The sequence below is a fragment of the Phoca vitulina genome, unplaced genomic scaffold, assembly GCF_004348235.1.
Source record: "Phoca vitulina isolate PV1807 unplaced genomic scaffold, GSC_HSeal_1.0 scaffold9, whole genome shotgun sequence".
NCBI classification, from domain to species: domain Eukaryota; kingdom Metazoa; phylum Chordata; class Mammalia; order Carnivora; family Phocidae; genus Phoca; species Phoca vitulina.
In genome coordinates this window covers 27777540-27790283 of record NW_022589712.1, presented here as the reverse complement: position 1 = coordinate 27790283, position 12744 = coordinate 27777540, and the positions used below count along the sequence as shown (strand labels likewise).

Below are 12744 nucleotides of genomic sequence, written 5' to 3'. Positions count from 1 at the left end.
GAGAAGGGGGCCGGAAATGTGAGGAGAGCAGAGAAGAGTGAGAGGTGGTGTTGAGAAATGACACCTGACTTGTATCTCAAAAAACGAGGATGCAGTCACCAGGTGGGACAGAGAAGAAAAAGCATGTGGAGTTGGGCATCTGCAGATCAAGCCCAGGGGCAGGAAAGGTTGGCCTTCTGGAAAATGGAAAAGAGTTTGGCAATCCCAGCCCACGAGGTGGAAAGGCAAGGCTCTGTTCCAGCCAGAGGGTTGAGAACATTGTATCTGTGGAAACCTTCTACAAAGAGTAGCTTCAAAGGTTTTTAATGAGGGGAGTCACACGATAAGATCGTGTGAGAGATCTCTCTGATGATGACAGAGACGCATACTGATTGCAGGAGAGAGATGAGGTCACAGGAGGGGTGGTGAAGACCTGAGATGGGGGAATGACGGAGAGGATTAGGTGACTGGGCTGGAGGGACATCGTGGTGTGAGGAGGGAGAGAGGCCGAACAGGGGTTTCTCCCAGGAGGCTGCTGGGTAGATGCCCAAGGTGTTAGTGAAAATCTGGAAGGCTGAGAGAACAAAGTAGAGACTACAGTTGATACGTGTTAGAACTCTTATGGTTAATGGCAATCAACTGTTCAGTGATTTCAATATAAATTTACTGATCTATTAAATTATTTAAGATTTGGCTTCATTACCCCCCATGTCAAAATACATGCTTAAGTCAAAAACCACGGCCTTGAATCAAAAGAAGCTGTTTCTCTTTCTGTTCAAAAGCAGAAAAGTCCTCTGATAGTGGGATTGATCTATATTTGAAATAACCTTGCACAGTTTGTACTAATCTTGAAAAATTATACAAATTAGAGCTAGGAAAGCATATTTTAGGTGTTCTTGGTCCACTCTCACTTGAAGAATAAAATCATTTTAGCCCAGCCAAGAGTACGAATTTTGTCCAAAGTTATAAAACTGGCCGTTAGCAAAATGAGAACCAGAATCCAAGGCTCCTGGCCCCCGCACAGGGATTTCAGTAGAGTCAGGTTTGATCAGTTGGACGAGGGAGCTGACCATGACCCCAAGGCGGCTGAATCCCTCCCACAATTGTACTGCTTCTAAGAAAGCTTATTATTCAAATCAAAAAGAAAAGCAGATCGTAATATGGGCTTCAGATAAGAAGTCTGTCAAACATCCAGAAGTCTAGGGATTAGCTTCAAATTTGTAGTTTATAGAACCACGTTGATAGTTCAAGTTTGCCAATGTTGACAACACCCTAAGTGAGGTTAACATTAAAGAATATTTGACCTTTCCAACATTTTAATTTTGCTGTGGGCCTAGCTTCCCAAAGGCTTCAGGAATAATTGACACATGCATTGAAACAACTTTAATTCTATCCCCAGCTGAGGTGATGATCAGAAAGCAACTATTCTGCATATAAATCTTAATCGCCGTGTAAAGATGGTCTCTAAAGAATCCTTCTTGTTTACATTATCAGAAATGGGAAGTAGAGGAATTATTTTTTTGTATGTCATTCACGGGCTGATGGTCAAGTCTAGTTTGTGGTAATGAAATGAGAGAATTCATTTTAATCAAATATTTAGAACACCAATAAAATAATTTTAAATTAAGAATGTTGAAAATATCTAGGAAATGTAATCATGAACTTATCCTAAGTTAGGCGAAAATATAAGTTCAGGCAATTTAGTGACTCATATTGTAAAGGTGCACTGACTACAAAGGGAGATTCAGTGAGAGGGAGAGTGAAGACGGATGTCATCATGTTCGCAGCCCAGAACATCATCGCAATCCCCGTTCATTACTGTTGTGCCCATGAACACCCCCCCCCACATACCCCACACAACACCCAAATGTCAGCAAGGTCACTACTTGGGGTTTAATGGCAAACTACCCAAAACACTTAAAATAAGTATGCTTGAATTCCCTGTATACGCTATACAGTCCACTGGGAATACTGTAGAAGCCATTCTACGTCCAAGATTTTAAATTATTCTGAGCGCATGCAAAAGACAGAGTGTATGAGTGTTTTTCTAACATGAAAAGAATAGTATCCCTGCACTTACTCGAGAAGGGTGAGTTAGAAGCACTTTGATGAATCAGCAATACTGTGTAAGCTGGTTTTTGTGAGGTCAGCACAGCAACTAAAACCCTTGGGCTATTCCTGTGGACCGGAGCATTCCCCTCCTTATTTGGTTGGCTGATTGTTCTCAGTACTTGAAGGACTGTCTGACCAGGAAGAGCCCCGCACACAGCCACCCCACTTATTACTGTATCCAGATCAAAGGATCTTGATTCTGTATCTTCTTGGGAGCTCTTTAAAAAGTGATCTACCTACCTTTTTTTTTTTTTTTTTTACATTATAGGAAACTGAGTCTTAGAAAAATCAGCTGGCAAAATTCATCACAAATTCTAAGGCAATTGGACCTGTGTTATGCTATGCATATGGTTAAAGTGGTTCCTGGAGTAGAGTCTAAATTGTTGATTTAATCAATTAAGAAGACCACGTTGTCTCATATGGAGACCACAGCCTGGCTGTGCTATGTGTATTTTTGGTACGATGGATTTAGTTCCACAAAGAAGGGTATAAAATAAAGGATAGCTCTCACTGGTTAAAAAAAGCCAGCATTTTATGACATTGCAGAGGAACTTTATGGATTTTCCAGTCCACCCACTTCATCATTTTATATTTACTAATAAAACTGTTTCATTTTCATTGTCTTTGCTACCCTTTACCTTGGTCGTTGCTGTGTATCAAGTGACTAAATTTAAACCAAATAAAAACAGAGATAATGAGGTCTAGTCAAGGAGCACTGATGTAGGAGCCAAGAGATCTAATTCCTAACAAAATCACTTGAATAAGAAAATACAAAATTGTAAAATATAAAATACATACAAATAAGTATTGTCTATTACTCCTATAGACAACAAGTTAATGCATGGGGAAACTTTTTTTTTTTTTTCCAAATCAGATCCTATCATCTTTTTACAACTTTAATGAAAGAGCCTTAGGCTTACCTAGGAACATCAAAGCTATACAACTGCTAGATAATTATAGAACTTCACTCTGGACAGAGTCAACACTTGGTTATTCTATTGAAGTTTTCCTTCAACTGCTACCCTACGACTTCAATGTTTTTATAAAAGTTCTAGTATGTGGGATGACATTAATAAATGAGTGTACCAGTCAGGCTGGTGCTCTAGCTTCTTCAATTTCACTTTAGCACTAGAAATGACATTTTCAGTATTGCTTGGATTTTGAATGTTGTCCCAAGTCCAACACTGGGCAGGGCTTGGAGAAAAAGCTGGCCTACTGTCACGCCTGGAGGAGGGTCAACTTTCTGAAGATGCTCACGTCCCAGGGGTCAGCCCTCTTGGGACACTCCAGCACCAGTCCTTGCAGTGATGGAAGGCTCTTTATCCCAGAGGAGCCATGACAGAGAAAATGGACATGATCTAGGAATAGATGTCTGCAGTGTTGTGTGTCCATGAGGTAGAAGTCAGAGGACTGGGGTTGCGAGGAACAGTATTTCAGGTGACTATTACCTCCTCTCTGTATTCCATTAATCTTCCATTGGTCCAGGTCCTCTGTGTAGCATACAAAGGAGGGCCATGGCCATAGTGCCATTCAGAATTTTCACTGAATTCTGCTTGTTTGAATTGCACATATCTCAGAGGAACATAAAAAATGCCAGGGCACTGTGGCCCGTGCATGGAGGGTAATCAACATCCGCACAGATAACAAAGCACAGTTACTCACTGTCAGGTAAGCAAAATACCAAAACTCAGTGTTCCCAAATAAGAGTTCTCCAATGTTTGCTTTTTAGCTTTTCTTTTTTTAAGATTTATTTATTTTAGAGAGAGACAGAGAGAGCGCCTACCTCTGTGAGCAGGGGGAGGGGCAGAGGGAGAGGGAGACAAGCAGACTCCCTGCTCAGCGCGGAGTGGGACATGGGACTCCATTACAGGACCCTGAGATCATGACCTGAGCTAAAATCAAGGGTTGGCCGCTTAACTGACTGAGCAACCCAGGTTCCCCTTTTCAGCTCTTTTTTAACAAGGAATTCCAGAAGTTGCCTTCAGCATTAAGGGAAAGCTCACAGACCACCACTTACATGTCCTCCCTGCCACGCATACCCCAGTAAGACTTTAAATAGTTCATTTTTTTAAAAAACTACAAAGAAGGGGTGCCTGGGTGGCTCAGTCGGTTAAGTGTCTGCCTTCGGCTCAGGTCATGATCTCAGGGTCCTGGGATGGAGCCCTGTGTCGGGCTCCCTGCTCAGCAGAGTCTGTTTCTCCCTCTGTCCCTCCCCCTGCTTGTGCTCTCTCTCAAATAAATAAATAAAATCTTAAAAAAAAAGAAAGCCACAGAGAAACTCTGTAAAATGAACATGCAACCAGAGTCATTACCTCTAGGGAGTCACTTTCACAATCTCCTTCCTCCGTGCCTCTCCCCTTCTCTTCAGTGATGGTGTTCACCATTTCAAAAAACCTACAATGAGAGTTGGTATGTGGTCACTCATAATACATCTGATATTAAATATAAGCAAGTACGTTCCAACATGACTTCAGAGCAAAAAATGGGAGCTAAGAGACTTTCTAAAATCAGGCAATAAACAAACTATCAGTATCAGCAGGAAAAATATGATTTTTCAGAAAGAAAAACACAGGCTGGTAGGATTGTCCAACCTAATGCCTCACTTTAAATAATAGTGATGTGATATATTATAGAATCAGAACGATGAAGCTAGACAATGTCATAGAAATGTGAAGACTGTGGACTTGGATGTCAGGCCAAGATTGCTAGTATTTGTGTGATTTTGGGCAAGCTCCTCCACCTCTCTGAGCCTCACCCCTTCATTACAAAAACAGGGACTATAGAAGTATCTAACTTAAAGGCTGTTAGGAAGATGACTTGACATAATACTTGTAAAGTGCTTAACAGAGTGCACTCATTAAAATTAGCTATTATCGTTTTGCTGATGGTCATATTATTATTTAAAATGGGAATTAACAAAAAATACCCAAATTCTGGAGTAGTGTCTCTAAATTCTGAGGTGACTATTTGATATAGTGTTGGCCACTACAACAGTTGATCTCAGTTATTAAATATTTTGCCTTTAACATCATAAATATGATGTTTCGTAAACACAATCTGCAGAACACCGATATGAATTAGGAACAGCAGGCTTGTATGTGTGTGAAAGAAGCCACCTCTTTTTTGGTGACATTTTCTTCAGGAACTCTTCTTGTGAAGTTTTTTTTTTTTTTTTCCTGTAGACCATTTCAGAGCCAAGAAAAATAGTTGTAACAAGAAACAGATCTGCTCCCTGTAACACTAGCTGTGTCTAGTCCATTCAGAGGGGATGCTAACCGTTCACAGACTTAAAGCATGGGAGCCACTATGAATAGGGGCTGATGGTCTCACAGGCAGGTCACGCACTGCACTGCCAGCCCCAGGGAAGAGCAGGTTGTGTGGGATAAGAAAAATCTAGCTTCCACAACTCGGAACCTTTCTTTCTCTATACCTCTTTTTAATCCATCCATCCATCCAACCATCCATCCATCCATCCAACCAACAAATACTCATCAAGTGTCTACTAGGATCGAAAACTATTCTGGCCTTTGGAACTGTGACAAGGAACAAAACAGACAAAGCCCATTTGGGAGTTTGGAACCTATCGTTGGAGTTGCATGTGGTGTCTACTTCCCCACTCTTCCTTTCTCTTTACACATTTCTTGGAGTCAGTGACAAGAAAAAGAAGTTCCCAAGCCTGATCAGAGTAACAGTATGCTCTGATGAAGATTAAATATCCTGATGAGTTAGAGACAAAGGTAAATTCAACCAAGAGGAAGAAGAAAGTGACAGACCTAAAAAAAATCTGACTTTAAAGACAGACTTTAAGGGGTGCCTGGGTGGCTCAGATGGTTAAGCGTCTGCCTTCGGCTCAGGTCATGATCCCAGGGTCCTGGGATCGAGTCGCGCATCGGGCTCCCTGCTCCTTGGGAGCCTGTTTCTCCCTCTGCTTCTCTCTCTCTCTCTCTGTCTCTCATAAAAAAAAAAAAAAAAACTTAAAAAAAAAAAAAAAAAAAAAAATAAAGACAGACTTTAAGATCTGGGGTAAAGACTTCCATCAGCTATTCACACAGTTTTTCAACATGAACATCTCTAAGCAGAATATAATACAGTGGGATGGGAACACAGTGTAATTTTTTGGATCCTGTCTTCTAGAGTCACATGTACTTGGTCCAAATCCCAGATGTTCATTTTTTGCTATATATGATTTTAAGCTCATTGAACTATCTATGGCTCTTTTTTTTTTTTAACTCTTTTCAATGAAGATGTTAATATTAGCTACCTAACAGTTTTTATTTGAAGATTAAAATAGATATTAGATCTGGGGTAAGCACTCCATAAATCCTGGCTATCATTATCATAGAAACAAATCAGTAGCCTCAAGAATTTAAGTAGAAAAGTTGACCATATTTGTGCTAGGAATTATTTTTTATTTCCAAATCTTTTTACTACCTGTTTTATAATAATAAAGATAAAACTATAGCCATATAGTTCTATAGCCAACTATAGAATTACGGATTTACAAACATTTTATTTGGTACCTAGATAAAAATAACTGACTGCATACTGTAACTAGTATATTAGTCATTTACCATGGGGTCAGATAGTAGCTATTTGAATAAGAACAACCCTCAGGAAAATTTTAAGTCCAAGTTGGCTTCTACCTGCACTTCGGTTTCTAAATTGTTACTCACTTGCCTACATCCCCACAGTCAGTCTCTATGTCCTAAGGGAACATGAAGTACTTAATTATTAGCTCAAGAGAAATATACCCAGGGAGGTTAACACAAGCATACAGTGCAGTACGTGGATTTTTGGACTGTCTTTTATGGGTGTAGATCAGATCACTGGCTCTTAACCAGAACTGTACCCCCACCAGAAAATCCAACATAATTAGTCAGGGGTAGGGCCCAGGCACTTGCTAAAATGCACCAGTTGATTCTAATTTGAACCAGAGTTAAGAGCCATTGTTACAGAAAACAGTGAGATTATTCACAGAATTCAAGAATGAAAATTTTGGTAATCATCTATTGCAATAAGTGAGCACCTTAAAAATGAGACATAACAGTTGGCCATTAACTGGCAGGTCTTGGTTAATGTTTTGTCTGTGGAAAAATAAATTATGACTAAGAAAAAGCATGGTTTATTAAAGAGAGCCCTCCCCCCCATTCTCTGTTAAACATACCCCATAATTATAAACTATTAGGCCAAATGAAATATTTATATAACCACATAGCCATGAATTCCTTACAGGAGCTACATGTTCACTCATTAATTAAAAATAATGATCAGGTAAGAACAGTATTTTTTATACCTAAACAGTGACGAATACGTACTTTTTACAGTGCAGTTCTGTACAGAAATAGATTTGGAAATCATCGGAATTATGAAGCACATAAAGAAAACAGCATCGTTCTTCAAATTTAGAAATACTGAAACAAACAAAAAGAATTATTCAGAGAAATATCAATACTTCTATGAATGTGTAGTGCAAAATAAATACATTTTATATCCAATCCCCATTATGATATCAATGTTGTTTATAACAAAAAGATATAAATAGCACTTGAAAAAGTGATGTTCCCCATACCACAATACTAAAATTACTTAAGAGTCTGAGAATTGTCCTCCTACTCATATCTGCAGATAGGGTCACTCTGGGGGGCTGTCAGTACACCTCCGCTATGTATCCCTCCAACTGAGCATGGGAAATTGTCCTGCCTGCTCCAGCACCGCACTGCATGATGGGAGGAAAGGCGTAAGCATCAGCTGGCTGACTGAGCTCTGTGATTCTGGTTCTGTGGCATCTTTAGGACAATGAAATGTCTCCAAAGCTAGAAAGGAAATGCGTGGAGGCAGTAAACACACCTCATCAGTTGTAGGACTTTTAGAGGTGTGAAGAAATGTGGAGCAGCACTTGGTTCTGACTCAGCAAGTGATTCTATAGCAATTGAAATAATTTTGAGTTTACCATTCAAGCCATGCTGTTTTTTGCCAAAGGTTAGCAAATATTTCCTGTAATGGGCCAGAGAGTAAATATTTCAAGCTTTGCAGGCCAAACTACTCAGTTTGGCTGTTGGAGCAGCCTTAGACAATACACAAATGAATGAACATGGCTGAGTTCCAATAAAACTTTATTTACAAAAACAGGCAGTGGGCCATATTTGGCCTGTGGACGGTAGTTTGCCAATCCCTATTTCATGCCTTTGCATCTGCTGTTCCTGCAATTTGGAATGCACAACATTTTTGACTTTTTAAAGAAATTCTATTCATCATTCAAGGCCCAGCTTAGATCCGACCGTCTCCCTTCCCCACTTCTACCTTAAACAGAAAGACTTTCTCTTGCACCTCTGTTCCTTAAACATAGCTCTGTCATTGCTCATCTCACTGTCATCTCAATAATGACTGTATTGTCCTTCGTTGTTAAATGTTCCACTGATGGGCTGTGAGCTCTTTGAGAGTGGGAGTTCATGTCTCAGTCACTGTTGTATTTTTAGCAGAATAGGACTCAACGTTTGACATACAGCTGGTGCTCAATAAATGTCCACTGACTGAGCTGAGCAAGCAAGTTCTGAGGTGATGCAAGACGAACTGCTGACTTAGTCGGATTTTTTTTTTTTTCTGTAGTTATCTCTTTATAAAGGAGGAAGCCAAGAAAAGTTAGCTCCCTTTGAAATCACACACTGGAGCTTAAGTTTCTCAACCGTATCAACCAGCAGTAAGCCACATGGAAGCATTCTACGTACATGCTGTGAGTCACAACAAAGGTTTACGTAGTGATGCCATCTTTAATTAAAAAAATTTCATTGGAAAATAGATATGGTAAGGTGGAATTTATATTACCATACTTTCCTAAATTGTTTAAAATTGTTAAAAATACTGATTCCCTTGGGGCGCCTGGGTGGCTCAGTCGATAGGCGTCTGCCTTCAGCTCAGGTCATGATCCCAGGGTCCTGGGATGGAGCCCTGCATCAGGCTCCCTGCTCCGCGGGAAGCCTGTTTCTCCCTCTCCCTCTCCCCCTGCTTGTGATCCTGCTCTCACTGTGTCTCTCTCTGTCAAATAAATAAATAAAATCTTAAAAAAAAAAATACTGATTGCCTTGTTAATGACTGGTTTTAAAAATTAAATATTAAGAGAGTAAAACTTTATTTGAGAAGGCATGGGTTGGAAAGATATCTAATGAGTCAGTCCATTATCTTGCTTGTTTCTCTGCAGATCACTCATGAGGTAACAGGTGGTTTTACCAGGCAAACTCCAATTATCAGTGACTCAGACGGCTCTACCAGTTCACGCTCCAACAAAACCAATTATTATTATGCCAAAAGCAACAGGGTATTGTGTAACTGGCCTGCAGAAATCTGTTTTTTCTCATTTCTATTATGTGGAGATAAATAGTAGTAAACAGAAGTAATTTGGTTTGAAATTTCCAGGAGTTGGTTTAGCCTGAACTTGATAGAACAAGTATTTAAATGTTTAACCAGTGGCTCTTGGTTCTGGAAAAAATCTCATTTCTAAATCCCAGGAAATGGCATTTCCTGACCTACTGGCATTATGATGGCAATGTCAGAACCGAACAAAACTGAAGTGAGCCACTGTAGTCTCAAGAACATGTCATTAAGAGCAACCCGAGGAAAAGTTTTTAAAAAATGAATTCCCTATCGTCTCATTAATAGTTACATTAACTATAGGACACAATCTGATCGATGGCATGTGGTTTTTTGGTTCCATCTCACAATAGATTAGTTCCTGGCATATCAAAAGACTAAAAACCATCCTATCACATAAACCAACAGCTCAACCAGCTAGAGAGGACCCGGATAGCTCACTTTTACTTACACCTTGATTCTGGTCCACAGTCCACATTTACCCCTCGTTACATATTTTAAGCAGGTGACAGGCACAGAGTCAGTTCAACTAACAAAGTTTTGTTACAGATGTTTTCATAATGGAGATAGAAAAGGAGGTTGAGCATTTTCATCAGTAGAAGTGTTCTTGAAGTTCTTTGCACTTTTAAATCCTGACTAAAAGTTCTATTGTCTTCTAAGTAAAAAAAATATACCAAGGACACTTACCTCACTCCCCTGACAGAAGAAGCACTAAAATTCCACTCATGTATACCTTTCTAGAACACAGGGGAAGAACAACAAGAACAACAAACATTGAGTCATCTGAATGAAAATAACATAATTTTGTTTTATTATTTTAAAATAATATACACAGAGTAATTTTTCCTAGTGCATAATTCTTCATGAACCAATTATCTGGATGGAAATTGTAATTCATTTCCAAGCCACAAGGGTGATGTTTATACTGCTTAATAATTTCTGTACTTCAATAAAACAGCTTCCAAGAGAATCTAGGAGAATCAGTGTCATTAAATTCTAAAAACTTGGTCTTTAGCAAATTAACCTAATAACTGTTGTGCCTTAATTTTTAAAATAAAAAACCCAGTGATCAAGGTAATTCAATTATTATAGCTGAGTAATATTTATTTTCTGAGAAAGAAAAACATTAATTTGAATAAAGTCTCTACAAGGTTTTACAGATGATTATTTTTGAATTATTTTTAGTTAAATTTTCAAACTGAAATGGTGGTTCTATGTCTCCAGAAAAAAATACAGCAAATATGTCTGTGTGTACACGCATGTAAATAGCGTCCGTCATAGCTACAATGTCTTCTGACCTAATTTATGCAAAATTCAATACAGTAATAAAGTTTGAACATTAAAAAATTTGATTGTCATATGATAAACATGGGTGATTGCAGGGCCAAGATGAAAAAAAAATGTGGAAATTTATTTTTTGAGTTTATTACTAAAGCTAAGTTTAAATTAGTATTAAATTCATGTCTTTAAATTAAATAAATTACAAATTGGAGCACATTCCCTATAAAAATATGTCTGGTAACAAAACAGAATTGACAACATAAATATTTTAACAGAAATAAAGTAGTTGATACACATGTCCAAGTTTAGCGAGTGCTGTACAATAGTCCATTCAGATTGCCAATTCAACTTTGTAAATGGGAAACAACCAGGAAAACAAGCTCTTACCCACCCACTTAAAATATTGCCAGGAACTTGAGGTCTTGGCTGGGCTGAAATGGGTAAGGAAGCCTGTGGCTCTGAGGTGGACCAGAACTCTCCTTTTGGCTGAAGTAAATCAAAAAGCCACAATTTATATCCACAGCACCTAGTTCTTTGCTAGGACCATGCAACTTAACACAAGAATAGATCCTCCCAAGCCCAAAGGAGATGTATGAAAAAACTAGTTTCAACGTACACCAGTCAGGTCATGGGACCTGAATTAACACAGAGCAAATGTTGTGCGTGCAGCCCAGGAAAGGAAGGGACCGTGGAAAGGTGCTCCTGGAATGTGGCTCTCTTCAGCAGAGTACAGAGGGAGTTAAATTGAAACTGCACCCTGCAGCTTTAGCTGGTAATTTGGAAAGTTGTTTCTAAATCCTGTTGGCCTCAGGTGACCTTCTAAATATATGCGACCCAGGAGTTGGAGCTGTTACCCGCACACTATTTGCATACAGTGCAGCCTTATCCTCAGAGCCTGCAACTGAGCTGCTCTCCAAGGCAGCGTCCAGGATCAGGAGGTGGCCGCTGAAGGCAGGGCTAACTGGGCGGTTAGGCAAACGTGCACCCGAACAGGGCAACTGGTGCACACCCACAAGACAGCAGTGGTAAAATCTATCTTTTATCAGCCCTGTCCTGGGAACAGCCAAGGAGAGATTTCCCAGATTGATTGGGCTGGTTTTGTAGGAAAGGAGAACAGCATTTCCAGAATGTTAGGTCCCTCAAAGATGGCAAGTGCTGCCAGCGAATGTTCCATTTTAGTGGTGTGAAGCCCAGGGCCTGCCACGGAGTGATCTGGAATAAGGAGGCCGATCTCCCCGGCTCCTTTGCTACCGGGACTCTGGAGGCGCTGGTGAGCTACCAAGCCAACAGCTGTGGTAAAAGGGTCGGGGGCCTGTCTGGGAATCTGGGGAAAGGGACTGCCAGAAGCAGAGCTGGAATAATTAGCCTCAACAAGCCCCAAACGGACACTCAAGCTAATTTACTCAGCACAAGCACCATATTGGAGGAACTGGTTAGTCTGAGATCCTATGCCCTGGTCCCTAGAGTAGGGACTAGGAGTTAATATTGAGCTAAAGTGGCAGTGGCAGGAGTTACACACTGGCAGATACTGTTAGTTCCCTAGACAACGGACATGCTTTTCCTTCTTTGCTAACGAAAGCTGAATTTTGTTCGGGTTCAGGTGGCAATGTTTAGGGGTGGGGGATACTGACTGATCTAAATCGGGGAGATAAGTCTATTCTCCTTGCTAGTGATTGGTTTAGGCATGAACACACGATGCAATTTATGCTACAAAGGAGAGGGCCTGACCCTTTTCCTTCGCGTGCTGAGTGTGAACTGATGCTTCGAGCTGCTATTTAAGGCAAGGAGAGAAAAACCAAGAGCATATAGAGAAGACACCTCAAAATTCTGATACTGTTCAACCACTGAAATACCCCCAGAATGATCCCCTGGCCCTCAGAAGTTCTTGTTATGGCAGACAACATTTCCTTATCATTTAGGCCACTTGTAGTTGGGAGTTTTGTAGCTAAAAGCATCCTTGATGGATGAGACTACCATATCATCAAAATCTAGAATCTGAGGTAAACA

At 40.0% G+C, this 12744-nt stretch overlaps 1 protein-coding gene across 1 annotated transcript in view; it reads right to left on the bottom strand.

Moving 5' to 3' along the window:
* Positions 1 to 12744, bottom strand: part of MAP3K5 (mitogen-activated protein kinase kinase kinase 5) — a 192070-nt gene that overhangs the window by 63469 nt on the left and 115857 nt on the right. Inside the window, exons 12-14 of the mRNA XM_032407803.1 lie at positions 10144 to 10193; positions 7407 to 7502; positions 4404 to 4485 (exon numbers count right to left, since the gene is read on the bottom strand). Of these exons, the coding sequence (XP_032263694.1) occupies positions 4404 to 4485; positions 7407 to 7502; positions 10144 to 10193 (228 nt within the window). The remainder of the gene's footprint in view (positions 1 to 4403; positions 4486 to 7406; positions 7503 to 10143; positions 10194 to 12744) is intronic.